At 45.6% G+C, this 27,709-nt stretch overlaps 3 protein-coding genes across 4 annotated transcripts; 2 read left to right on the top strand and 1 right to left on the bottom strand.

The window, feature by feature from the left end:
- The first annotated feature begins 838 nt into the window (after positions 1-838).
- Positions 839-5,794, top strand: FICD (FIC domain protein adenylyltransferase). Its single transcript, XM_040608276.1, has 3 exons — positions 839-917; positions 1,904-2,245; positions 3,188-5,794. The coding sequence occupies exons 1-3, from the start codon at positions 839-841 to the stop codon at positions 4,261-4,263; spliced, it is 1,497 nt and encodes a 498-aa protein (XP_040464210.1). The 3' UTR covers positions 4,264-5,794.
- Positions 5,795-6,687: 893 nt separating this feature from the next.
- Positions 6,688-23,938, bottom strand: SART3 (spliceosome associated factor 3, U4/U6 recycling protein). 2 transcript variants are annotated; one of them, XM_040608254.1, is made up of 19 exons: positions 23,730-23,938; positions 22,730-22,856; positions 21,559-21,663; positions 19,947-20,131; positions 18,824-18,929; positions 17,953-18,077; positions 17,329-17,484; positions 16,094-16,232; positions 15,568-15,675; positions 15,103-15,180; positions 14,842-14,900; positions 13,671-13,780; positions 13,256-13,368; positions 12,743-12,819; positions 12,209-12,377; positions 11,029-11,480; positions 10,178-10,330; positions 8,358-8,545; positions 6,688-7,742 (listed from the first exon to the last, which is right to left on the bottom strand). In XM_040608254.1, exons 1-19 carry the CDS (start codon positions 23,904-23,906, stop codon positions 7,562-7,564), a joined length of 2,808 nt encoding a protein of 935 aa, XP_040464188.1. In that variant the 5' UTR covers positions 23,907-23,938; the 3' UTR covers positions 6,688-7,561. The 2 variants fall into 2 exon arrangements, with proteins under 2 accessions (XP_040464188.1, XP_040464195.1); XM_040608261.1 differs by having other exon boundaries at positions 11,029-11,477.
- Positions 23,939-24,416: 478 nt separating this feature from the next.
- Positions 24,417-26,722, top strand: ISCU (iron-sulfur cluster assembly enzyme). The gene is made up of 5 exons (XM_040608290.1): positions 24,417-24,532; positions 24,619-24,732; positions 24,985-25,095; positions 25,702-25,780; positions 26,170-26,722. The coding sequence occupies exons 1-5, from the start codon at positions 24,449-24,451 to the stop codon at positions 26,265-26,267; spliced, it is 486 nt and encodes a 161-aa protein (XP_040464224.1). The 5' UTR covers positions 24,417-24,448; the 3' UTR covers positions 26,268-26,722.
- Positions 26,723-27,709: the final 987 nt, after the last annotated feature.

The following is a 27,709-nucleotide window of genomic DNA, read 5'->3' as shown; positions in this document are numbered from 1 at the left end:
ACGTCTGACAAGCCAGGTTATTTTTTATTTTTCCCTGCCAGTGATGATTTGCTGTATAAGCATGTGATAGAAAACCATCTTATCATCTTGCTAATACTAAAATCTGAAAGTTACCTGCAATTCCCTAAAACACTCTCTTTTCTTTCAGCTTTTGGCAAATCCTTCCCCATTCCTGGTCTCCAGCAGAGAGGCACAGCCCTGCTGCACAGCACCAAGGTACAGAGCTTACTGACACACTCTGCTGTCTGAAGGCAAAAAATAAAAGTCATTTTTTCAGAAAGGCCAGAGATAGGCGACAAGAACACTTCTATCAAACAGATTATATGTTTTTTTCCGTGCAAATGCACAAGCTGTGAGCACTGAGGATGGCCTCCTGCACTCCCCGCACCACCTGGCCCCAACAGAGCCCCGCTGGTGGAAGCTCCTGGCCAGGCACTGAGGGGGCCGTACCAGCCAGGCAGCTGCCATCGGCCGGCCCTGCAGCCTCGAGCAGGCCTGGGCGTCCCCAGACACCTGCCCCGGGGCTGAGGGGAGCGCCGGGGCCCGCTCCCGCCCAGGCCGCAGCCGTCGCTTAGCAACAAGGAGGCAGCCCCCCTAGTGCTTGCTATTTAAAAGCTGGGAGCCCGCCCCGTCTCCGTTTTGCCCTCTTATTGGCTGTCGGTCGTATGATTGGCGTGAGCGCTCACCACTTCTCCCCCTCCACGAGCCTCTCCCGCGTCGGGGGCGTGGCGCTACTCGGAAGACGCCACAGGAAGCCGAGGGCAGAAGTAGGGAGGCCCACGAGCGGAGCGTCCGCTGTAAGCGCCAATGGAAAAGAAGAAGAGCGGCGGTTCAGCCAATGGCAGGGCGCGGAGGGCGGGGTCCGGATGGGCGGGGCAACTGTAGCCGGCAGCTGGCGGCTGCGGGAGGCGGCAAAGGTGATGGGGGACCCTGGGGCGGGGGGACATGGGGGAAGCCCGGGCCGCGGCGGGTGCTGGTGCGGCCGGGGGGACCCCGGCGGGGAGGGGGGGGCCGGGGGTCCAGCCTGCGGGAGGGGGAGCTGGGGGGACGGAGGAGGAGCGGCGGCTGGGGGGGAGCCGGGGGCGGGGGAACGTGGATCCCCAAAATCGTTCAGGCTGGGAAAGATCTCCAGGATGGTGGAGCCTGGGCACGAACCCCGCACTGCCAAGGCCACCGCTCAACCACGTCCCTGCGCGCCGCATCCCTGTGGTTTTCAAACACTCCCAGGGACGGTGACTCCGCCACTCCCCTGGGCAGCCCGTGCCAGTGGGTGGAGAAATTTTTCCGAATATCCAACGGAAACCTCTCCTGGTGCAGCTTGAGGCTGTTTCCTCCTGTCAGCTGGGAGAAGAGCCCGACCCCCACCTCCCTACAGCCTCCTTTCAGGAGTTCAGAGAGTGATCAGCACCCCCTGCCCCGAGCCTCTTCTCCAGGCTGAGCCCCCCCAGTGCCCTCAGCTGCCCCCCATCAGCCTCGTGCTCCAGCCCCTTCCCCAGCGTTGTTGCCCTCCTCTGGACACGCTCCAGGACCTGAGGGTCTGGGGAGTGGTTTCCACACCGGGAGGACATGCAGAAGCTGTGCCATATGTGTACAGGACAGAGCTCCTTCATCCCTGTAGAGCCCAGTGCCCACGCTGCTCACGGACACCAGTGTCCCCTCCTGCTGCTGCATTAACGTATAGCAGATGCCATGAGGACTTGCATTATGCTGAATGCCGCGTGCACCCTGTCCTCGTGTGCTTAGGGGTGGCAGGGAAAGGTGGGTGCTTGGGATAACCCCTAACAGCTGTGACAGAAACCCAGAGCAGGGATGCTGAAGTCCATTCAGGTGCCACATCTTCAGCACCTCACCTGCCCCATGACATGGAGGACTTGGCTAAAGCTGTTGCTGCTTTTGTTTCCAGGTAGGAGCAGTGGGAAAGGAGATGTTCCTCCTGCCTGCACTGGAAGCAGGATGAATCTTGTGTCTATGGCGACAGATCCCGAGTTGAAATGGATAACGCTGTGGGTCCGCATCAGGTGGGCAGCCGTGCTCGGGCTCCTTCTGGGCTCCCTCCTGCTGCTGCTGCTCCCACTGGCTGCTGTGGAAGACCAGTGCCACGCAGTGCTCAAAGGACTCTCCTTCCTGAAAAGTAAATTGGGCACAGGCTCCTTGGGGGTCACCAGATACACAGGACAAACAACTGAACTGAGCGTGACCTCCAGTGGGCTGGAGCTGCTGGTGCTGAAAGGCAAAGCCTCCCCAGGTAAGTCTCCCTGGGTGGGCGCAGGGGAACAGCCCAGCTGCTGTATGATAACAACCCACACCCCCTGCCTGGTGATCTCCTGTACCCCACAATGGTAATGAACTCTCACTGCCCAACTGCAAATTAACATCAGCTGTAAATGACCCAGAGGTCAGACGTGCCATTGCCGGCAGCAGCCCGACTGCATTCCAGTGCCCTGCCCTGCAGAAGGGCGATGTGCTGATGTGCTGGCATTTTCTCAGCGTTGCTTTGTCCCTCAGAAGTTTTTTTCCTCATGCTTTCGGCATTAGTAAGTTTTGTTAAGGGAACTGAAATATGGAGTGGTGTTTTAACATACAGTAACCTGGAATAAATGGTATTAATCCTGAAATCTCAGCTGTCATAGAACAGCCTTTCTAGCAATGACAGGCTGCGGTTCTTGCCTTTATTGGCCAGGACATTAATTTGGAAAACATTCAGAGGAATCATTACAATTCCAGCACTGTATCTTTGTTTGCATTGAAGTTGTTATTGCTGGGAAGATGTTTGACATCCAGTAAAAAACCCAGAAGTGCCGTTAGCAGCTGTGGGCCGTGCTTCGAGCAAGAGAACTGGCATTATTGCTGAGAGAATGTATATAAGACTCTGTGTCCCCACACACAAAGCGGCCTGGTGGCCAAAGCAAGTTCTGCTGCGATGGCTACGTGCCTGTGGCCAGCTTGAGCCGTGCTGCTCACACACCCTGCCTCACCACGCTTTCTGGAACAGCTCTGCTGCCGCGTACTCAGCCCGTAAACATGACCTCTGTGCCTGTAGCCTGGCAAAGCCTGGAGCACAAGTTCTCAGTTACGGTTCTTAGAGACTGGCTTTATTTAATTTTTATATCGGTGAACAGTGACAGTCCCCAGCGGTTTTCAGTAAAACTCACTACCCTGTTATCTAACTCTTATTGTTGCATTTCAGAAGTGAAGTTAGAAGCCAAAGCAGCTCTGAATCAAGCCCTCGAAATGAAGCGCCAAGGAAAGCGGGAGAAAGCCCACAAACTCTTTGTGTATGCCCTCAAAATGGACCCTGATTATGTGGATGCCCTGAATGAATTTGGTATCTTTTCTGAAGAGGAAAAAGACATTCTTCAGGCAGACTATTTGTATTCCAAAGCACTAACCATTTCCCCTTGCAACGAGAAGGCTTTGATCAATCGGGACCGGACGCTACCTTTAGTTGAGGAGATAGATCAGAGGTATTTTAGCATTATTGACAGCAAGGTTAAAAAAGTGATGGCGATCCCCAAAGGCAACTCTGCCCTGCGCAGAGTGATGGAGGAGTCCTATTATCACCACATCTACCACACGGTTGCTATTGAAGGGAACACTCTGACGCTGTCAGAAATAAGACACATCATCGAGACCAGATACGCTGTTCCTGGAAAAAGCTTAGTGGAGCAGAATGAGGTGATTGGCATGCACGCAGCTTTGAAATATGTCAATACCACGCTGGTATCACGGATAGGCTCCGTAACCATCAGTGACATCTTGGAAATACACCGGAGAGTGCTGGGCTACGCTGACCCGGTGGAGGCAGGGCGGTTCAGGACTACCCAGGTGTTTGTAGGACATCACATACCTCCACATCCCCAAGATGTGGAGAAACAGATGCAGGAGTTTGTACAGTGGATTAACTCGGAAGATGCCATGAGCTTGCACCCTGTGGAATTTGCTGCGTTAGCCCACTACAAGTTGGTTTACATCCATCCATTTGTAGATGGCAATGGAAGGACTTCACGCCTGTTAATGAACCTCATACTCATGCAGGCAGGCTACCCACCCATCACGATCCGCAAGGAACAACGGGCTGAGTATTATCACGTCTTAGAAGTGGCCAACGAGGGCGACGTGAGGCCTTTCATACGCTTTATCGCTAAGTGTACTGAGACAACTCTGGACATGTTGCTCATCGCCACCACAGAATACTCTGTGGGCTTACCTGAAGCAGACGGAAGCGCTGCCGGATGCAAACAAACTATCCCCGTCAAGACTTGAGGGTTGTGCACGTTCAGGAACCAAGGAACGCATGGGAGAACAGAATGCCAAGCCACTCAGTATTCCTGCTGGGAAATAACTTGACAGGAGGTGTCACTCTTTAGCATTTCATTTATTTAAAGTGTCTTACATTTGATTAAATTAATATAATTTATTTATATACATTATGCCAAGCTGAAATGTGAACTGTTGATGTTGACTGTGCACAATAACTTGCTTGTGCTACTGGAAGGAGAGGGGGAGACATGTCAAGAGGGGCTCAACAAGCTGAAATAGAATTTAATTTCTCCTTAACGTTAGCTTTGAGAAGCTGCTTCAATCACAACCCTTCACCTAGTCAGTCAACTGCAGTCTTGTCAACTGCAACTTGTCAAGGAGCTGCTAGGCAAGATGAAGTCTTAACCAAGTTGCTGCTTTTGTATTACCTCTTCCCTGTTGATTAAAAAAAAAACTACCAAAAACCAACCCCAAAACACACCCCTTGCAGTAACAGCACTCCCCCAGTTATCTTAATCAGACTCTTTCCTGTCAGTCATACAAGTTTGACAATACTGATCAGGAAGGAGGCTAAACTCCAGTTCAGCAAAGGCATCTCTCCGCTCCCGTTTCTGTTTTCAGTAGCACTTTGCAAGTTCACTCTCAGTTGCCTTTCCTAGGGTGAGTTTTGTACAACAAGAGGGAAGTACTTAGTTTAAGATTATAGATCGTGTGACTTGAAGAGGAGAAGAAACACTCTCTTACTTCACTGAACAGTGAGGTGCTTTTGCTATGCTTCAGCTGGAAGGTCTACCTAGTGCTCCTGAGGCCTTACCTCAGATCCCACCCCAGCACGCAGGATCCCTGGGGAACTGCAACTGTCCTTACACATTTCAGCTGTGTTGGAAAAGGGCTTGCTTCTGCTAAGCTGTGGGCAGAGAAGGTTTTATGTGTAACAGCGAGACAAACTTTATCACTTGTGCCAGTTTGCTAAGAATCTGTCTAGCAAGTCTGCCAAAAACTTGATTTCTTCAATCTACACAAGACAGCTTTTCACAATTAGTTACCAGGTTCTATTATTACTGTGGTAAATGCATCAAGAATCACACGAGGCCTCCTTGTGCTGCAGTGGCAGTTAGCACAGTACCTGGAAGCTGCTGTGCAATTCAAAGCAGCATACTTTATCTTTGCTTTTAAGGTAAAACCAGCTGCAGCCTAAAACAGAAGAATAGTTCCTTCTACCCCTGCCTGCCAGCTGTGTAACAGCATAATTGATCCCAACTCCTGTAAGTCCAGGTAACTTTGATTCAATCCAGTTTAGAGTGCTGTTAAACCCTCTGTAAAACAGAATAAGCTGTTAAGGCTGTCCCAAACCAGCATTAAGTTTCTTCTCTTCTATCTCCCCTTACCTGCGAGGTAGTTAGGACACATTTTATGCAGGCAGACAGTAGGACAAGACTGGGAGGTATCTATATACCACAGCACTATGCTCTGCTTATGTACCAATTATTGCTGACAGGGAAAGCAAACAATAAATGAGGAACGTTGTTCTGTCCTTACGGTGTGCTTATTTTTGTAGCGCAAGGTGAGTATAAATAAAATCTGCACTTTAGAGCTCTGGAGGGAAAAAATGTTATTTTAGTAATAGATTAATAAACTATTTTACTATTAAAGTCTTTGTTCGCAATAGGCTGTTCTCAAAACACTTTTCTGCTGCAATGAACTAAGAAGTGGTCACAGCTCAGTTTGTGGAGTAGCAAGTTACACAGCATACATCCTGGCTCCCTCAGCTGTGTATAACTGCAGCGTGGGGTGTTACAGAGGGCTCTGAAGCGGCAAGTCCAACCCCAGCAGCCAAAGGAAACTTAATTCATCCCTAGTGTTGTGTACGTGCCTGCCTGCGATGAGGGCAAGGCCAGCCTTAGCATTCCTGCCCCACAAATCAAAGCATATTGAAGTGTTATTACAATGTTTCTAAGCTGGTTTTGAGGTAACAGTCCCTTGCTGTATCACTACAACTGCCACTGTTAACACTGTTCACAGCTATGAAGCAGACTCCTCGTTTCAAAGTAAAGCCAAGTCAAACCAGCACAGAAGGTAAGCACTGAAAACAGTTTTATTCACAGCAGTGCCTGTGTCGTACAAGCGAGCTTGGTACCAGGGTCTCCCCTCACACTCAACCCCTGTGTGTGTTGGCTTTCCAAGTTAGCAGCAGTTTTAGTCGAAAAGCAGTAATATTTCTATCCAAGATCGGTACCAGATTACTTTGAAGTCCGAGACGATTACTGAAGGGCTTTCAGGATATTCATACTAGATGGAATGAGCTACTTAAAGATAAGTGACACTGTGTATCTCAGTGCACCTGAGAGGTGAGGTACATCAGTATTACCCAGCTGCCATAGGATAAGTGCAATTCCAAACACCCGCATTTCAACAAAAGCAACAGTATTTATAAAAAACCTTTGAGAACTTGAGTTTAATAAACCAAGAAACGTCAGCTTGCACTTCACATTTGTACAAAACCATACAGAAAGCACCTGCAAAAGACATGAGCTAGCTAGCTAAAACAACCAAAAAAAATGGTCCTTAGCAACAGCACGTACAGATTTTATGGGAAACAAAAATTACCAGATCTAGATATCATCTCATGACACTTAAAAATAATAATTTGAATGTCTTTTACAAATACACAATATAAAAAACAGGTCAACTGGGAACAGAACATTAGCCGAATACATATATATGTATATTTGTGTATATACATATACACACATATGTATACAAACTCTCCCAATACTAAAATAGGCCATTGTGGTGAAGTTACTAGCATCTGCCATTTAACTCTTAATGGAAGGAGATGAATGTCCCTGCGCGTGTGTGTGTTTGGGTGGAAAATGCGTTCGCTGTCAGAGAGAATGACTGCAATCACAATCGGAACTGACCAGTGGAGCTTGACAAGGTTATCACTAGGCTTTCACATCACATCTCATTCGTTAATGAAAGAGAAATTTGTAAAGTATTCATAAAACTTGATGTGGCACCCAACCTGTACAGGAAATATTTCCCCGCTCATTACCCTCAATATGAGGAATCGTGTAACGCCATTTTACCAGAACATAGTATAATGCTTTGCTCCTAGAAACAAGAGGAAAAAATCCTGGATTTGTACCATCCTACACTGATCTCAATGAATGCAGTAGTCCAGAACAGTATTTACACATGATTGTGACTGGCGTTCTCTCCTTGCTAGCATAAGGACACAACATGGCTTCCATAAAGGCATTTCACATTTTACCAGACCTGCTGATTGCAGACTTTTTGCTCACTTTTTCAGTAGCATCTTGGCAAAATCAGCATTGGACATCTGTTTAGGCTCCTCAGGGGATTCGGATGAAGTTGCTGGTGAGTTCTGGACCATCCCATTCTCAGCCTTAGCCACAGGGTTACTCTGGCGCTGTAACGCACGAGGCATCATAGAAAGCTGTGTCCTTCCCTTCCCTCGCCTGGAGACAAAAAGGGACATTTAAAAATATGCCAGGCCTCTTTGAACATACTGCTTTAGCTTGGGGAAACAAGAAGGACTTTGTTCACTATGAGGAATGCTCATTTAAATATTATTCCTGTCATTTGTTTCAGTATTAAGTAGTGCAAAGCTTTCAATGGGTGCCCTTTGAAACAGTACACCTAAGTTCTGGCAGAAAACAATTGCCCAACAGTCCCCAGAAACTGAAGCTCCGTGGCACATACAACACAACACCAATGCAGTGCTAAGCAGCAGAAGCACTCCGGAAGATGAAAGAGCAATGTTAACGCTCACTGTGAACAATGGCTGGTTCTCCAGAAGGACAGGACGTGGAAGTTATCAGCGCTCACATGCTAATATCAGATCCAACAGCATGTCTGATGCCTGATACTTAGTCACTACAGAACTGTTTCTATTGATAAAGAAGAAAAACCTGCTTTTCCTCATCAATCCACCAACACCATTTTTTATCGTTCAGCACTTTTAAAATTGTTGTCTCACATTCTAGCTGAGATTCCTACACTTTAGCATATAAAGAAACTCTGTGTTTCCTTTTTAAGCATCACCAAGCAGCCCCCCTCTCGCTAATACTTACGCTCCATAAATCTGTCGTGGTACTGCAAACTGTGGTGCTCTGCCTGCCTCAGACTTGTCTGGCAGCTTTCGGAGAGGTGGGTTACTGATCATCACCTTGATGACATGTTCCTTAACCATCAGGCCATCCATTTTCAGCACTGCCTGTGAGGCCTGAGCTTCATTTTCATATTCCACATAGGCCAGGCCCTAAATAAGGAAAAGGGGTAACCTACATTAGTTTTAGCGCTTCTTTCTCTGTGTGACAGCCTTTGTGAGTTATTTGGCTAACTGGTAGGAAAATTGTACAGAAAGTAGACCTTAACATGGCTAAGAGTCCCAATATTCTTTAGCTAAAAAAGTTTATCTACAACCTGCATTTCTTGACTGTCATCCACAACACCCTAATTTGTGGAAGAGGTATTTAAAAAGAGGGAGAAAAGAGAAAACCAAGATCCCAGTAAATATAACAAAGTACTACAGCAGTGGCAAGTCTTCACTTCTTGAATCTGGTACTGGACAGATTTGGATTCATAGGGGAAAAAAGACAAATGAATCTATACAGCTAGAACAGAAACATCCACACAAACTCTCCTGCGATTCTTCACTAGGCTACAACTTGTACCTAAGGAATCAAGTACACTAACACAGGGCCATTGCAGCCCCCTCAGTTTCAAGAGCAGCAAACCCCATCTTAAGCAGCTCCAACAGGACTGACAGGCACCATCTCTAAAGAGAAAGTCATCGCTGCCCGGAGAACAGCGACTCTTTGCAGGAAAAGGATCTGTGTTGACTTCACGAAGTAACAGCTGCTAACTGCACTGATAACCAGCTGCTAACGGCTGCTGGTACACCTTCAGTACCAGAGTCTTACTTCCAGCAAATGGACAAAAGGGCACCCCCCAGCATCTGCTGGGCAGGCTCTTAGAGCAGGCACACTAGCTGGGAGGCATCACCTCTCAGCTCTGTTATTGTTGCTCTTTTAAATGACATTCAAACTCTTAAGCTGTATTTTTTTTTTTATTATCACGTTTCACAGGAAATACATCAGATTTTATATAATGTTCAAGGTAGACTTATTTGTGGTTTAGGCAGAACCACAGCTCCAGCTAAGCTAGGAACATGGACTGCAAGACTTGGGGTACGCATGAGAGCACTTGTTATAATGTATACGTGCAACCGGAACTGTACTTGAGAATTGCTAAGAGCTATAAAATATATTTTAAAAATACATGCACATCATCACCAGGATGGCACCCGTTAGAAGTGCCCGACATGCAGACATAGCCAAGGTGTCAGGTAGAATTTTGGCAGAGCAGCAGCTGGTTTAGAGTCTCTTATTTAACAAGGAGTCATTTATTCCAGGAGGGAAATAATGAGCCCTGTCAGAAAGAGGTGGCTTATTTCTCACTGGCAAATCTATTACTGCAGCAGATGTTAGGAACAATAGCCTCAAGAAACAGGTTTCACCTGGTATAACTGAAGAAAGGGAGGAGGAGAATCTATCTAGTCAGTAACTTTCAAAATAAATTCTTTGCAGACTTAATAATGCCTATTTTTACCATACTGAAAGCACTGTAAACATCTTCCCCTCTATACTATTTATATCGCACATTCTTCTTCTGCAATTTAAGAAGTATTTTAGAAAAATTCCTCTTCCCCTCCCACTTATTTGTTGGCACAAACACACACTGGGGTCTATAAATCCAAGCATTTCTACAAGTTTTAAAAGACAGCTAGGTTGAGAGCTTTTAAAAATAAAAACCCCTACTTTTTATATCCAAGCTTCACAAAGAGCTTCTTTTTGAAGGACTGCTTGAAATTAAGAGTGCATTTGCCTACCTTGGGTTTCCCAGCTCTGTTAGTGACCAGCCGAATGTCTTTCACATTCCCATGTGCTTTACACACATCTTCCAGCTCTTCCTTAGTGCAGGAAAATGGCAAACCAGATATAAACAGTTTATGTTTCTCCAGTGTAGTGCTATACCTGAACACCTGAAGAAATGAAAAGGCTGTTAGTTAACAAACCAGTTGGAGAATCCAAAGATTTTAATCTATTATACCCTCAAAAGGTTAGAGTACTTCATTATTTGTGGGCTCCAAAACTACCTTAAAGCCACAAGCAGTATCTTGAAAGACATTTGCCTATAAACGTAGGCATACACTAAGGACGTAAGCATACACAAGTAAATGCTTCTAAATATCTACATTTCCTTCACAGTGAGGACAGCCATCGATAATGTCTTCTTGCTCAGTTGTCACTATCCGAACATTAAGTTTTTGTGTGCAGTAACTCCATAATGCAGAAAACCACCGATTATACAACCCATCTCTAGTACAGACCATTAACAAGAACGAGTGGGTTGTGCAATAAATGCCCACAGCTGTCCAGGCTCAACCAAAATAAGTACTTCGCAGATGGAGGTGCTCAAGTAAGGATCTGGGTACATCACACCAGTAACAAGCTGCCCTGATTAGCAGATTTCTGCAAATCTTGGAGGAAGCTAATGTTAATCCTGCTTTATGGCAAAGTACGCAAGAGCTCCCAGAAAACAATTTTACTGCTAAGACATAACATTACCATTCCAAACTCAAGTTTATTAGATGCAAGCACTCAGGAAGCAACAAATTATGACAGCTTTCCTATGCAGTCCCACTGTTCAACCTACTACTTGAAAGAATAAAAAGTTTACCTTAAAATCTGGATTTTTGTTCTTGTCAACACATGGAGAAACAAACATTGGTCTTCCCTCCACAACTTTACGATCCAAGCCAAGAGCTTGGAGCGCAGATTTTTCTTCCTTGAATTGTACGTAGCAGTAGCCCCGGAAAGTCCCCTTGTTGCTGAATACTGGACGGACTTCTGCTACCTCCCCACAGCTCTCAAAGAGCTCTTTCAGTTTCACTTCAGGATCTGCCATGTTGTAGGAAAGGTTGCTGACAAAGACAGTAACATTATCTTTACTACTGTCGTGTAGAACTTTGGGGATGTCTTTTCGACTGGTAGATGCCTTTTCCTTTTGGTTTGCTGGGTAATCTGGCTTTTCAGGTCCACTTCTTCCGAACAGCCCAGTTTCTACCTCCATGTCTTCCTCAAGAAGTATGCCATCCCCATCTCCCTTGTGTCTCTTGCTGGGCAACTCTGCTGGTTAATGAAATTGAAAGCCTTAATAGAAAAAGGTTACACCTTTTCATTCACCATTGAAATTAAGTTGTCCTGCATCACCACTACAGAGTTTGGAAACAGCGTGTGAAACCACAAATACAATGACAATTCTTAAGAGAAAAAATAAAGCCTCCCTCAGGTTTTTAATAATGAGCAACAACAGATTATTTGACCAAGACAGCAAGGACTTAGATGAAAGCAGAAGCAGTATTTTTCCTTCTTTCTGTCAGTTACAGCTACTATCTATGCTCTCTCTGTCTAATGGGATTAAAGTAAGAAAAAAAAATAAATCTAGAAGCTCTCAAAACTCCCAGGGGCAGTAATCTATTAAAATCTACTGTTACCACCTTCTAAGAGAGTGCTACAATACTGAATAACCCAATTTAGACACAGCCTCAGCATCACATGATGAGTCAGGAAAATTACTTTAAAAACAACTGAAAAACATCATAGTATTTCTCTGAAATAAGAAAAGTCTAAAAAATCTCTAGAAGTTCTTATAAACATATACTTCTGTTGGTCAAAACCCATTTAGCCTTGCTTTCATTTCACTATCACAGTGAAGACCTAGCAGAAAAAGACCCTGAAGACAGCAGCTCTGAAGACACCACTGATAGCACCTCCCCACCTGCCTCTAACAGAAGGGAGATAACCAATAACTCTGTTGCCGCATCTGAAGTTTGAATTTATTATCTTTTTTTTTTTACCTTCTTCTTCTTGTCCCCATTCAGCTTCATCATCATCATCTGCTTTGCGCTTGTCTCCAATCCTTGTTTTTTTGGCCTTTTTGGAAGCTTTCTTTTCTGCCCGAGCCTGCTTTCGTTGTTCAGCTTTCTCCTCCTCCTGCTTTGCCAGAGCAGCTTCTTTCTCAGCAGCCTACAAAAAAAGCAAGATTTTTGCTTCTAGTGGCTCCAGGCTGCAGAGCGTTTTTCTGAAGTACTGAACCTGGAGGGTTTTCTCCAACAGGATCATCATTTAAAGCACATCTCAATTGTTTGCTCTCACAGCTTTCCTGGAGTGCATGTTACTTTTGTATCCATCCAGAGGTCCAAAGGTGAAAGATGAAAAGTATCAGAAGAGGTTAACCACAGCTTTAAACTAAAAATCAATAGTTCTGAGGCTTTAAGACAATTCAGGATTATCTATGGGAACCAACATTAGAAATGTGACAGTCAGACAAGCATAAGCTTAATATAGGCATTTCCTATAAAGGACTTAGGTAGTTCTCAGAAAGTTCTGACCTTTGCTCTTTGTTCATTAACTCGAGCTAATCTGTTTTCTGTTTTTTGAACAGCTGCATCCCAGTCTTCCAATGTTCCTAAAGGAGTTAAAAAAAAAAAAAAGGCGCCTTGTATTTAGCTTTCCCATAATTTGAAAATACAATTCTAGATAAATAAGAGAGTCAGTGAGTTCACAGAACTCGCTCTTAATATTAACCATTACATACGAAAATTCTATCTATAACAAGCAGCCTTCAAAGATAAAGAAAACAAAACCCAAGCAGAGCTAAACCCTCACATTTATAATATGACACTCCAAAAAGGCATGGAAAAACCCAGGAATTTCAGCAGGCTTCAAGTCAGGCCAGAAAAGAAGAAAAAAAAAAAGAGAGAAAAAGAGAGCTGCTTGTGTATATGACAGCAGTGAAAAGATAATAACCCTTCATCAGAACACAAAACACTAGATCAAAATTCACTCTGTGTCATTGTACACTAACCAGACTGGGTAAAACAAGATGACGTGCAGTGAGTTACCTTCTATTCTCTCCAGCGTGAGCAGCACCTCACAGACGTGCTCTGGATAGTCACTTGTGCACTGCACAGCTCGATGCAAGGCCTTCCTGCAGTGCTGAGTGTCACCGTGAGCTCTGCAGTAGGGAAACCACGGAGTAAGGAGCAAATCCTCCACATCAAGATTACAGGATAGGACAGTTAACTGCATTCTTTGCAAATGTTTCCCCTCTTCCTCAGCAAACCTCCCACTACGCTTTGTTGGTCACATTACACATTGTCTAATACTTCTGAAATATACTGCAGAGCTGCTGTAAGAACCTCAAAAGCCTAATATAGACCCATATGATGTACACCCACGCTAAGCATTTAAGTTTTTAGTTTCCCCATCTGTGAGAGACAAAAGTTAATCAACTCTTCCAACCAGTTAGGCTCTTACCTTTCTAGGTTATAATATTCCAGCCACATGTTAGCATATTTGGCATTTCCTTTAGTCATGATGTTGTCCCAGAGTTCTCTGGCTTTCTGCATGTTGTTACATAAGCGGGCCTGCAACACAGCATCCAAAGTATTCAATATAATTTAGGATTATCTGTTCAACACCGTTACCCCAACTGGCTCCCCTCTACCCCCCAAAACAAGAAAACACTAGCAATGATGCACACAGACCCTCTTTAGAGTGATCAAAGTGAACACCTAATGCAATCCTACTACTGAATAATACTTTCCTGCCCTTCCGTTACATCAATCTTTGGTTTTGGCTCCCACATACGTTTCATTTTGGTCATTATAAAGAAGTTTAGTTGCTTCCAAATTTCTCCTTTTGTCATTACTCAGGAACATACCTAACAGAGCACAGACTGAGAACTGGTTTTGTGATAGAAGTGCTTAGGAAAGGCAGCAGGGGAAGAGGGGAAAAGGATTAAGACACCCAAGTGGGATTCACCCAATCTAACTGTAGGGGTACACAAGTATGCCTGACAACTGATTTATTAGAACTGCTTTAGCATAAGATGTACCTACTTTCTCCCTCCACTAAGTGGACAGAAAGTGAAAGTAATTAATTCAGATTCAGGCTCACATTGTTCAGGAGGATTACAATGCCTGAAACTTTGGCAATCCATCCCATGCATTATGCCCAGAGAAATTACAGCACAAAAGTAACGTGACTTATTCTGATTCATACCAGCCTAAGGCAAAGGAAGGAAAATAAAACATCCACTCGCAGACAGTGACTGTGCAGTATGCTGACACCTGCACTAGGCTGAAACTAGTTAGCGTAGGCAGCACTAACTGTGGCTAGCCTGCTAACCAAGTTACACTCACATTTCTGTACCATACTGCAGTCACAGCAGTATAAACATACTAACGGTCCCGACAACCTTCTCAAACACAATGCTGCTTCTTTCCCAGGTTGTTGTGCCTCAAGCCTGAAGCACCACTATGTGCTTGACCAGTCCAGAAACAGCAGTGGAAGAAGAAAAATTTACTCACTGGCATTTTGTCTAGGTAACTGCAAAGTACAAAAGGATTGCATTCTGTGGTTGCGATGTTAAAACAATCAATTTCCTCTAGTCTAGGAATTTAAATACAGCAGATGGAATCATCACCTCAACTCTTGCCCAGTTCTGCATGATCGTGCAGGATGGATCTCCACTCTCACTGAATCCTGGGAATAAAAACAAGTACTGTTTGTGAATGGCTCTTGGAAATAAAGTGTTTATTAAACAAGTTCTACACTGCAGATGAAATGTTTATCTGTAGCTTTCTTAAAACATTCGAGACACTTGAAGACAAGTTAAACATTGTGTGGAGAACTCATCTATAAAATTATTTTGAACGAGAACAATATACTGGATGATTGAACTTACGCTCTTCTACCTCTTGTTTCAAATACTCCACAGCACGTGCAAACGCAGACCGCAGCTCTTCTAGTTCTTTACTGGAGTCTTCAAAAAAAAGAAGAAAGAATTGCCTTCAAGTAATTTAATTTTCATCTCCCATCCATCTTCCCTAACACCCACAATAATTTTACTGGGGGGTGGGGGGAGCCAAAATTTATTACTTCAGTAAAACTCACACCGTGCATAACGAGAAACCCATCAAGTACCTAAAATATAAAAGGCAGGGCAGTTTTGCAACAGCACAATCTATTCTGTCAGCAGGGAGCTGCTTTAAACCAACTAAGTTAATATATTTTATAGACACTAAATGGCCAGAAAGTAGGTTTTGTGAAACATATGAAACTATTATTAATTTTTTTAAAAAATACCTCTGTTTCAGAGAAGTACATAGAAAACAGCTTCAATATTTATTGACATATATATCATATATACCTTGTGTAAAATCCACCCTTCTTCTCAGGTAATCAAGATATGCCTGCCAGATTTCTACATAGTCCGTGGCCTGAATAAAACCTGCATTCAGAGCTTTCTCAAACATTTCTGAAAGAAAACGGGGGAAAAAAAACACCCCACATGTAAATATATTTACTTTTCAGATACAGACAAAATTAGCGAGCTACAGTGTATAGCACAAAGAAGTATCTGAGCACCTTACATTTCCAGGAAGACAAGAAAAAAATACAAGAAATCCTACATATGGTAAATTTGTTTAGGAAGTTAATTCAGAAGCCAGTTTAATTCAGTAATGTTCATACAAAGTTGTTTACTGCTTGCTCAGAACTGAAGCTGCGCAACAAAAGCGGCTTTGCCCTAGAAGCACACTACTATACATTGCATCAGCTTTAAGACTGTTGCAGCAGGATGAAAGCAAAACCTACAAGTCACCATTTGTCACATCTTATTCAGAGTGCAGAAAGCAGTACTGTAAAGAAGTTTTGCCAAGACGGTCTGTCTTTACCAGAAATAATGCTGTGATCCACTCTATGCCTCTCCATTGCCAAAAGATATCTAATCCACAGCCCAACCGTCCAGGGACAATTCCTAACAGCGCGGTCATGAGCAGACAAGACCAATTCTTTCACTTTTAGCTGCCGGTCCTGAAATAATCATACAACAAAGTTCCTGTTAGCCAGGGAGACCATCCAAGACAAATACCAGCTTATAAAGGTCCAACACCTTAAAAACAGTACTTTCATTTTCTATTTGAAAACTTATGACAAGGTATGTATTTTAAATTCTATACTCCTAAAAATCCAGTGAACACCTTCAGATCAAACAGGATATGCTCAGGAGCAACACAAACAAGACTCCATGCCATATTCAGCCTGCACTATCTAACTGTCTGCTTCTAACCAAGGTATTTTCTGCCAACAAGATAAACATAATAAATATAATAAAGGCCCAACTGTTCCTGGTACATTAAGAAGAGGGGAGGAAAGGATATAAGAAAGAGGGTGTACACACAGCCTACTCAGACAGACCTCATTCCATCCGCAACCTGCTGTCTCAGGCTGGGAAGATAGAGACAACAGAGCAGTTCAGCCTAGGTAAGCCTCCTACAGCAAGTTACACGCCTCTTAATAGATGGTCCTTCTGCCCACATGTAAAGCCCTGCCTCTCAAGTTCAGTATGATACCCCACATGTAAATATAGGCTGAACATCTGGGTTTGCTTCAGCTTGCTGGAAAATTAGGGTTTTTGTTTTCCACTACAGAACATTCAAGACAGCACCGGCAGCCCTCAAACAAGCGCTTTCATTAATTTATCTGTGTCTCCTGAAGGAGAGGGAGGCTCCTCAGTGATTCAGACAGCACTGAATTGCTTTGCCTACAAAAGGCTAGAAGAAAAGGAGGGACATCCTCGGAAGCAATGCCTCCGGATGACTAGCCACCAGAGACCATGCCACAGCTTAAGCACAGCAGATTACTCCTGGTCAACACAAGCCTCGATGCCCACGCCCACTTTAATTCTGCAGCGAAAACACAGAGCTAGAGAAAGAAGTAAGCAAGCGCTCACTTTGATCAATAAACACACCACTGAAAACAGGAAGAAACAAAGAGCAAATTTAAAAAACTGAGGGACAAGACTGAGGTAGAACTTACTGGTTGGTTGTTTATCACTAAGATTTAAAAAAGAAAACCACACATGACACAGAAAAAAACCCTGAAAACATTGTTAGCTTTTTTCCCTTACCAAATACTGATTGTAGCGTGCCCAAAGATCTGGCACAAGGCAGTTCTCAGCCAAAGCCCTCTCATAGATCAACTGAATGCGAGCTGGATCACCTGCTTTCATTTCAAAATCAATGTAAGCTTGATATTCTGCTAGCTTTGGTGTTTCAGCACCCAGCTATAAAACAGACAAAAGACACAAAAAATTAAACTCTTTAAACAAAGCACAATCCAAACAATTCAATTGTTATTCAGAGTAGGCCTCACGCAAAGCTTTACAGAAGAGCCCCGCCTCTAAATATCAAGAGCTTTCAATTTTCATGTATCTCCAAATACCACCCTGGTTCTGAAGCCATTCATTTTTATTCCTCTTAGCCCAGCATGCTCATCAATGTTGGAAGAAACAGCTGAGGTGCACATGAGCACTCTGGAATAGCCTGACACAGTCAACAGATTCAAGTTTCCAGTATAACCATTGTGAGGCTTCTAGCCTCACACTGCTCACAGCTGAAGAGATCACCTAGCAATATTCAGCTGCTTTATCTCTGTGATTAAAAAAAAATAAAAACACAACAGTAAAACTGGGGCAGGGGAAATCACTCCAAAGCAATTAACTCTTAAAGGAAAGTGTAAGTAACAGCGTTACCAGTGCCTCTTCATATGGTTTACACTTCTCCAGTTGCTGTAGAGCTTTTTTGTAATTCTTTATTATTGTTTCTGGAATTGGATCTTCTGACCACTCCTCGTATTCAGCATATGACGCCTCCATATCTAATTAAAACAGACATGAAAACCACATCAATAATGCACTTATTGGACTAAATAACCAGATTTCAACCTATACTTGATTCTAACACGTATTTTTATTTACACTTTCAACCTTAACTATCACACTACTGCATGCTTAAAGGGTTCAGACACTTCATCTTACAGCGCACTAAAACACAAATTCAGGGGAAGTTATTAAAGCTACTGATTTGAATTTAGAAAACCAAAGTGGCAAGATTGTCCCCAGGCTTTAATGAAAAAGAAGAACCTAAATTCTTTCAATGTGCAAATGAAGAAGAACTGTACTTAACTTTCTCCTATAAGAAAAGCAGCAAGAAGAGGGACTCAACAAGGAGTCTGAAGTATGAATTAGACACAGCAGGATACTAACAATCCAGCTGTCAGCACATACTACTGCCCAACAACCAAGGTTTTATGGAGTGATCTTCACAGCTGAATTCCTAGTTCCTAATGGTCATGTTTTGTGCTCATCACTTGCACTTTAAACAGCCTCAAATTATGTACTGAAGAAACAGATAAATCAAGTTTCAATGAGTAACAATATTTCTGAACAAAAGGGATCTGTGCATCGTTCACGAGGCCCTAAAGACAGGCAAACATCATCGATTAAAGAACACACAAGTACTACAGCTGCAGTTTGGCTCTACCAGAAGCATAATCATGACTAATGCCTGGATCACTGTAACACAGCATATCCACACCATCTCTGCAAGTGCAATGGCTCTTACCTAACAGTGGGATCCCCAGCTGGCGCCTGAACAGCGTGTGGATCTTCTCAAGCTGGCTGCAGAGCATCTGCTGCTGCTCAGGAGATGGAACACTGCCAGGAGCTGGCTACAAACAAAAGGACTGAAATTTAATCAGTTCCCTCAAGCCTGAGCTGATGAACATGATGGGGCATTGTTTATGAGTTGGGGGATCTGGGCTCCAAATGACTACATGATCCTTGAAAGACAGACACAGCCATCTTGCATTTCAGAGGTCACCACTGTGAAAGCTAAAACTTGGAAATTGCTAGACTCAGAAGCTGGATGAATGTGAAAAGCATTCTCACTGAAAGCTGACACATGCATAGGGAAATGATAACCTGAAAAAAAAAGCAAGCAAAAGTAAGCAGCATGTGATCATGCCGTTTCACAAACCCACTGGGCTGCCAGATAGTTTTTCAACAACTCCCTGGTGTGAGCACAGATGATTTAGAACTTCCAGCTTTCTTTCTGTTTGTGAACGAAAGATATTCTCCTGTTACCCCTTTGTTAGGGCATTTCACAGAAGAGGGTTGGAATGGATCTTTAAAGATCATCGTGTTCCATCTCCCCTACTGTGGGCAGGGACATCTTTTAACTTCCATATCTTATGTAGTTCTGGCAGTCTTGTAAAGGTGACTTTTGCAGATTTCAAACTATGTTCCAGACAAAATATACCATCATCCAAAAGTCATAAAAAGCGTAAAATAATGAATGAGTTAAAAGCTGAGAAGCAGAAAAGTAGAAACTAGAAGTAGAAAACAGTCTAGAAAAGTAAACTTGATTGACTACGTGCAAAAATATTCACTGGCAAGAGCATTGTTTAATAATGAAGCTACTCAATTTCAAGTTATTCGTATCAGTTCAAGCTAAAGCAGCAGAGCGACACTTTGTGATCTTATTTAAACACAAATCCATTACTGTATCAACTAAATACACAGAACATTTTTCCCAGACCAAAGTGTCAGCTCCTGCAGCTGAAAAGAAACAACTGTGTGACATTACAGCCTTTTCTCAGAGGAGACTGATGAGGGGGCAGTACAGGATGACTTCAGAAACTACACCACAGCTTGTTTCTTACAAAAGCCCAGGAGCATGGCCTTACCTGTGCCGTTTCCAGTATGGCATTCTCAAACTCACGGTACGCTTCCCATAAAGCTGTTCCTTTCGTCACATGCAGTCCAACTGCAGTTAACGCTCTCTCAAATATTGAGCGAACTTTCTCAATTCCTCCTTCCTGACCAATGCCACCGATTGAATACTGGGCATATTCCAACCAAATTTCAGGACCTAAACAAAGTTAGGAGAAACAAATGACCTAACCCTCCCAAAAATAAATAACGGTAACTCTCTGCTTCCCAAATACCTCATTTGCCACATGTAAATAGACCAACACATGCCAATTTTCTTCACCATCCAATGTAGTAGAGAAAAGTTAAAAGTATTTTATTCTATGCTCTTGGTTCAGCACCAGCAGCTACAGTTTTCTTCTGAAAGAAGTCATGCTTGTGGTTGCCACTGACTCCTGTGGGCCACCTCTGGCACATGAGCTACATCAGAGATGCACCAAGACGCCCCCAACAACATTTTCTTGAGCACATGTACAGAGCTAGGACCGCAAAGCTGCCACACTCCTACATAACTCAGACTAAAGTAGGTCCTTCTTCTCTTTCCACACTACTATACTTGCCTGCTCAGCAACTGCTTAAGCAGCTAACTATGAAGGCAAGAAGGAAGTGCTAGAACAGCGTTAGCTGCCTGGCACCTCTCCTGTCAATAGCAGTCTGAGCAAATTAGGTTGAAGAACCCCCAGTAGAGACTATCCAGCCAACAGATGTTAGACTGCACGTCTCAGGCTCCACAAGTAGTCCTTCTGAACTCCAAGCGCAACCCAGCCACAGATCCAGAGGATTCTTCCTCTCAGTTCTTCACCTCTCCATTCCTTCTCCCTGAACGATCACCAACACCCTGTGAGGTGAGCTATGCTGGTGCTGTGACATTTTGTATATAGCTTCTGCAAGGGATTTGCCTCGATGTTACCAAGCCCTCTATGCTTCTTCAGCCTTCAAGTTTTCAGCACCCCACCACAATGTCCCAGAGCATGCCGTTACTCAGTGCTTTAAGCTACAGCTGCAGGCAGCTCCTGACAAACGGAGAGCCAAGACACTACATACTTCCCGTGCTTTTAACCGGGATGATCAGAGCCTGGTACCACAGCATGGTTAGGGTTACCTGCCTCACAGGATTTCAAGAAAGCTGTCTCTCAGACAGTAACCATGAGCTGTTCTGAAAGAGCTGTCAGACAGTAAAAGTGGCAGTGAAGACAGTGCTAACCAGCATGGAAGACAGGAGTAGAAATGAACCTTTTAAAAGCATTCGCTTTCCTCAAAGACCGACCTGAAGAATCTATAATGGGTAATAACAGAAAGCATTCCCTAAGCAAGTGCAATACCTGCTGCTTTTAGAGATTAGAGAAGTGCAAAACATGCATTTACAACTTTTTACGGCATTTGCTTAGGTCTTAAAGACTGCAGTGGCACTTAAAAGCATTGCCTTTGAACGGCCTTAACTCCAATGCTTCAGAAAGTCTAAGGATCACTTCACACTAATATTTTTTATGCAAGTTCTGTGTTATAAGAGAAGGAACTTTCCTAGAAAAAGCAAACGATAATCCAAATGCAACACAATACATTTTACAGCATATATTAACAACTTACAGATGTAGTCTTTCACAGCTCTCTCAAACAGCTCATAAACTTTCTCCCGCTCAGAGCTTTCAGAAGCCATTTTTATCTCATCCTTCAACCAGTCCAGCCAAATTTCTGGAAGGAAGACGTTTAGAATACATCATCAATATTCAGAAAGAATACGTTAAGCCCACTTGTTGATTTTTTTATGAGAGTTTTTAGTAACAGACTTAAAAATGGGGAGCTAGCCAAGGCAGAGAAGAGAGCAATTTTAGCCTCCACAACTACTCACAATGAATTTAAAATAAAAGTTTGGCAGAGATCTTTTCAAACTGGTACTAAACAAGCACACTCTTATTTAAAGAGAGTGGAAGTTGCAAGCAGTGATTTATCAGTAACTCAGGCAGAGGATCAGTATGCACCAGTAACCAAAGAGGCAGCACCCAGAGATACAACTTCACTCATACATTTACAAGAGACGGTAAGTTTCCAAGTTTTAGACTGCAAGTTTCCAAGCACACAGAAGGAAACCTTCCTTCGTCAAGCCTAAAAGCACACTGGTGGAGCGGCCTCTGCAATATTTACACTGCCTCTGTGTTACGAATAAAAACAGAAACACACACTTCAAGGGCTACCTACAACTTCCACCAACATCCTATTTTTTTGCTTCTTGACTAGGAAACTTAACTTTTGGCAGGAATTCATCTGGGTTCCGAGTCACATTCACTGACTGTTACAGGAGCTGTTTCAGTGCTGCCATCCCACAGCTGTATGCCCTACAGCTAAAGCAGCACAAGCAGACATATGTCTGTCCCTGGGCTACAGCAGGCTGCATCCTGGCAGCCACTCACACAGCTAACAGAGCCTAGAGTAGACAGGCACACAAAAACCACCCCCTCCCACCAGTACCACACTACCACAACAGCCTCTGGCAGAGGACAGCACAGTTACAAGTGGCAACAACTCAAATTCCTGCAACAGGCTCACTATCCTGCATCTGCCAGAGACAAAGTTCAACGCTGGCCATTAACACCAGCAGCACTCAGTTTAAAAGTCCCAAATCTGTTCTTTTAGGTTTCTCTGGACTGGAATAATGTTGGTGAAGCCTAGCACAAACACATTATTTCACTACTGAAACAACAGCATTTTACACAAGGATAATTAAGCTGTATCAGCTGCAACACAAGGAGATGCTCTGTACCTTCAGTAAGAGGGAAGAGTTCACTCATCTTCTGACGAGCTCTTCTGAGCTTGACCAGCTCTCCCTCCTGGCGGAGCAACTTTATCAAATCCAAGTGACAGTTATAGTCAAAAGCATTGATGGAAAGCTTTAAAAAAAATATATATATTTTTTAGAAGCACTGTTTAGTGATTGACACGAAGAAGTCTGAAAACTTTAGCAGAACAGAACTTTATACTCTCTTTTGGGGCGCACGCATGTCATCGTGCGGTCACATAGCCAAGACAACACCTACCTTCCTGCATGAGCTCCACCAAACTTTGCTATTGTTCGCAAGATACTATCAGGTCACAAGCAGACATTTATAAAACAACACTTCCAAACTTAACAGACCTTTAAAATTAAGCTGAGAGGTTAGCTTATAGCTCTAATCTCTAAAGGTTACTGCTCAGCAGAGCAAATGCCAGCAGCAGCAGTACAGCAGCTACCAGCCGCAGAAACAGATGCAAAAGCACAAAATTAAGAAAGTCTTTTTCAACAAAGCTAAACATGCTCTAATTTCAATAAGAAAACCCCAGACAGCTAGCTGGTTTTTTTTCAATGAGTACAAACCGTCCACTAGGCCTCTCCTCTAATTTCCCTCTCAAAAAAACCCACCCATCCCCAAACACTTAGCTCCCACTGCAAACTCCACGTTCGAGTCCTGACAGCTCCCAACACCAACCTACACGAGCACCCCCGGATTTTTTCCCCGCATCACCACAACTGCTCCAGCAAACAGGCACAAAAAGCGCCCCCCGCAAGGCCTCAGACCCCCGGAACGAGCCCTCCCCAGATCCCCGGCAGCGCTGCCGGGGGCGGGGGGGGCCGCGACCGACGCGTCTCTTGTAGCAACGTGGGCCGAGCCAGGCCGCACCGGGCCCGGCCTCCAACACCCGCTCCTCAGGGCCCAAAGCCCAGGTCGGGCGGAGGCCGCGGCGCTGCCCTACCGCCCCCTCCCCACATTGCCGCCGGGCCCCACCTGCTCCTCCAGCCGCTGGATTTCAGCCTCGTTTTCCTTCTCCTCATCTTCACCATCACCAGACGAGTCCGAATCGCCCTCATCCTCCGAATCACCTCCCGACTCGGGGTCGCCCTCCGGCAGCCGCTTCTCCTCCTCCGCCGCCACCGCAGCCGCCTCAGCTCCCGCCGCCGCCATCTTATGCAGCTCCCTTCGCAGCCAGCCGCGCTCCGCCGGTCGGCGGGGCTGTCCCCTCGGCGCCTGTCCCGCCGCCGCGTACTGCCGCCCGGCGAGCACGGCGAGGAGAGGGGCGAGCGGCCTCCCGCAGCACCCCGCGCTGCGCTGCGCACCGAGGCCGCGCTGCGGTGGGCGCCGCCGGCGCTAGCCCCCTTCTCTTATCATCTGAGGCTCAGGCAGCGCCCCGGGCAGCCCGGAGCCAGGCCCTCAGGGGGCCTCTGAGGAGGTCCGGGGCGTGCGCGGCGCCGCTCGCCCGCCATATTGAGTGTGGCTGCCGCGGCCCGCACGTGCGCCGCGCGTAGCGATAAAAACTGTGTCGCGATTGGAAACGGCGTTGAGCGATGCTTTCAGCGACAGCAGTACGAGGCTTGTTTTGCAGGCAGCCCTCAGCCCCTCGGGTAGCGCTCGGCGCCGGCCCTGAGGCAGCGCGGGGGCGTGGCCGGCCCCGCCCGAGGGTATAAAAAGGCGGCACGAGGCCGCCCCCGCCCGGCGGGAGGCTCAAGATGGCGGCGCTGAGGGCGGTGGGGGTGGCGCTGCTACGGCCTGGGCGCGGGGAGGCGGCGGCCAGGCTGGGCTACCACAAGAAGGTGAGGGGCTGTGGGGAGGTGGAGGAGGACGAGGAGGGTGGCTGGGGATACCCGTGGTGGCTGGTGGTGACGCGGTGTCCTCGCAGGTGGTGGATCACTACGAGAACCCGCGCAATGTCGGCTCCCTCGACCGCAATGCCAAGAACGTGGGCACCGGCCTGGTGGGCGCCCCGGCCTGCGGCGATGTCATGAAGCTGCAGGTGACCTTGGGGACCCGCAGGCACGGGGGAGGGGGGGTCACCAGCGGCTGCTGCGAGGCCCAACCCCCCTTCTTTCCCCTCAGGGATGCAGTGCGGCCTTCCCTCTTCACGCTCTCTGCACCCTAAAACGTCCCCTGGGGCCTGGGCAGGGCCTGTCCCGCTCCCCGGGGCCCCTCCTGGCCCTGACAAGGTGGCTCTAGGGTGACTGGCACAGCTGAGCCAGCCCCTGAGGTGCCACTGATGCTCTCACAGGTGGAAGTGGATGAGAACGGGAGGATCATTGATGCCCGCTTCAAAACCTTTGGTTGCGGGTCAGCCATTGCGTCAAGTTCGCTGGCAACGGAGTGGGTCAAAGGGAAAACGGTAAGGGTGCCCACTGGAATCGGAGGTGATGCCATGGAACGCCTTCAAAGCTTTAAACATGCCCGTGTTGTCTGTTGGGATCACGTAGGAAACACTGGCTTAGGAATCCCAGGACTGACTTTGTGCAGTACAGTAGCTTAGAAAGCAGCCCTGTTAGTGGCCTGACCTCTAGGGCGATAGCTGCCTTTTCCAAGAATCTCCATTAATCTGCAGGGAAGTATTTCGTGTCTTAAGCAGCAAGCAAACTATGCTGATTGCATATTCTGGAAGAAAGTTTAATTATGGAGCGTCTTTAGATCATTTAGATCTTTCTTTCTGTAGACAAGTAATGCATTTCTGTATTACAGTAGTAGATAAGCACATTTAGGGCAGCCCAGCTGGTAGCACTCACTCTGTGACACCAGTATGTGGTGTCGCAGCTCATTCCTACCACCGCTCAATCTGAGAAGTTCCTTAATTCCAGCATCCTTTGCTGCCCCTGGCAGTTGAGATGTTCTTCTGTGTGGATTCTGTTGGCTCTGGAGCATGAAAGCACTCTTAACAAATGCCTTTGTAGCCTGTGTTGTACCTCACATGACCGGTGACCACACACTACCTGTGTTTCAGGTTGATGAAGCATTGAAAATCAAGAATACTGATATTGCTAAAGAACTCTGCCTTCCTCCAGTCAAACTGCACTGCTCAAGTAAGTAAAGGGCCAAACGGTGAAAGTTCAAATACAAACTTGTACTTGAGAGGGAGACTTCTGGGAACAGCACAGGTGCTTCTGAATGTTGTTTGCCAAATAAAGTTTCTGCACAAGGAACAGCTAAGGTTGGCCCATAAGAGAAGCGTGCTTATATTCAGATTTCAGGGGGGCAGGTGGGGGATGTTAAGAGTTTTCAGATCCCTTTCATCTTTTGGACCTCATAGCTCAGCAGACTTGTAATAAAGTGTTCAGATTCTGACATTCTTTTTCTAAGGTGCTGACCAGTGCTACCTGCAATGGTGATGACTACTAGCTGCCCTTGTTTTTGCGGCATCTTTTGTTCTAAAGGATTTTTGTCATCTTTGAAATACTTGTTTTGTTTGTAGTGTTGGCTGAAGATGCAATCAAGGCTGCATTGGCTGATTACAAGTTGAAGCAGGATCCAAACAAAGAAGAGTCAGAGAAGAAAGCAAACAATGCCTAAACTGACTGTAAAGCTTGTCCTCATTCCACTTAAATTTGCAGTGCAATTATTCTAGCTGTTAGTAGGATCCTGCGCACTACTAAATGAAGCTGTAAGATACGCACAACTTACGCACAACATGTCACTGCTCGTGTGTGTACAGCCACTGTCGTTGTGCTTACACAACTGGGATGTGGGTATTTCAGCAGCCTGTGTCCTGTCACGACTGTGAAATGTAAAAGTGAAGAAGGCTGCTTAGCTGCAGAGAACACGGTGGCTTCTTTCTGGAGAGAAAATCCTGATGTTCCGGTACTGGAAGGGCTGCACTTTTTTGGAGGATGTATAGTTTTGCCTAATATTCTACAGAATTTAGTGGGAAATGTTGCCTTGGTCTTAACGTTTATGTAAGAACTACAGATCCGTCTGTGTATCAATGCAGTATACAAATGTGGGGCAGTGTGTCTGCCTGCAGACTACCGCTGTGTCGGAGTTTCATTTCGCAATCTGTGTGAGCTCCTCTTCTCCAGGGTGCCAGGGCAATTCTGCTGGCAGTAGAGGGCAAGTGGGCACTGGGTGCCGTCGCCCCAGGAAGTACAGACCAGTGCTAGCAGGGCTGACTTCTGCTCGAATCCCTTCAGGACTATTTGCTTTATTATTTTTTTTTTTTAAGCTCCCATTAGAGGAGCAATCTTAATTCTGGAGCATCTTCTTTAAGAATTCAACCTTTGACCTAAGTGCTTTGTTAAGGAGAGTAAATGTGCCCTTGGGCTTGAGCCCAGGAGAGGAAGGGTGTAGTGGGGTGTAGGGCTGAGGAGGGGGAGCGAGCAGGGGTGGTTCCCTGCCCTCTGGAGATGCCTCCGCATCCCAAGGGCTGCAGTTCAGCTGAGATTTGCCAGAGGAGTGGGTTGTGGGGAGAGCATGGCTGATGTTTGCCTCGAGGATTCGCACGCCGAGCGTGTGAGCTGGCTCCCCAGGAGCTGGGGGCACACTGGTGTGTGGAAGGTCAGCGTGGTGTGGTATCTGGCATGGCTTACCCGCTGTGCTGCAGGCCACCGTGCTCTCCTCTGCCTTTTGGTGGCTGCTTTTTTCCCAGGGAGTATTCCCATAAATTTCAAAAACAAACAGAAAACACACTTGCAAACTTTGCCTCCTCTGAAGATTTGAAACCACACGAGAAACCTTACTTGCCTTTTTTCATACCTAGGGTGTTTTAAAAACCATTTAAAAAGAAGTGGCTATTCTTAATACATCTGTCCACAATATTTTTTTAATATTTTTTTTTTAAAATGCAGAGCAGGCCACGTGTTGCTGCTGTGGTTTGTCACTCACATGTGAGACTGCTCTTGCGGTACCTCAGCTGGGCACCACCCCATGCGCCGGATGCTGTCCCTTGGCATAGCCCCATCTCCTGCTGCCCTCCTGCAGCGAGGAATGTGCCTTGCTCCTTGGGAGCAGTCCTGTGG

Source organism: Falco naumanni, chromosome 1, assembly GCF_017639655.2.
Source record: "Falco naumanni isolate bFalNau1 chromosome 1, bFalNau1.pat, whole genome shotgun sequence".
Taxonomy (NCBI): domain Eukaryota; kingdom Metazoa; phylum Chordata; class Aves; order Falconiformes; family Falconidae; genus Falco; species Falco naumanni.
Note: the sequence above shows the minus strand (reverse complement) of the source record. Positions and strands in the feature narration are given on the sequence as shown.

Coding starts and splice junctions, on each gene's coding strand:
- FICD (XM_040608276.1), top strand. CDS start 839: ATGGCAGGGCGCGGAGGGCGGGGTCCGGATGGGCGGGGCAACTGTAGC. Junction 918..1,903: donor GGCTGCGGGAGGCGGCAAAG/GTGATGGGGGAC, acceptor TTTTGTTTCCAG/GTAGGAGCAGTGGGAAAGGA. Junction 2,246..3,187: donor GAAAGGCAAAGCCTCCCCAG/GTAAGTCTCCCT, acceptor GTTGCATTTCAG/AAGTGAAGTTAGAAGCCAAA.
- SART3 (XM_040608254.1), bottom strand. CDS start 23,906: ATGGCGGCGGCGGGAGCTGAGGCGGCTGCGGTGGCGGCGGAGGAGGAG. Junction 18,930..19,946: donor CCATACTGGAAACGGCACAG/GTAAGGCCATGC, acceptor TTTTGTTTGTAG/CCAGCTCCTGGCAGTGTTCC. Junction 7,743..8,357: donor CCACGACAGATTTATGGAGC/GTAAGTATTAGC, acceptor TTTTGTCTCCAG/GCGAGGGAAGGGAAGGACAC.
- ISCU (XM_040608290.1), top strand. CDS start 24,449: ATGGCGGCGCTGAGGGCGGTGGGGGTGGCGCTGCTACGGCCTGGGCGC. Junction 24,533..24,618: donor GGCTGGGCTACCACAAGAAG/GTGAGGGGCTGT, acceptor GTGTCCTCGCAG/GTGGTGGATCACTACGAGAA. Junction 25,781..26,169: donor AGTCAAACTGCACTGCTCAA/GTAAGTAAAGGG, acceptor TTTTGTTTGTAG/TGTTGGCTGAAGATGCAATC.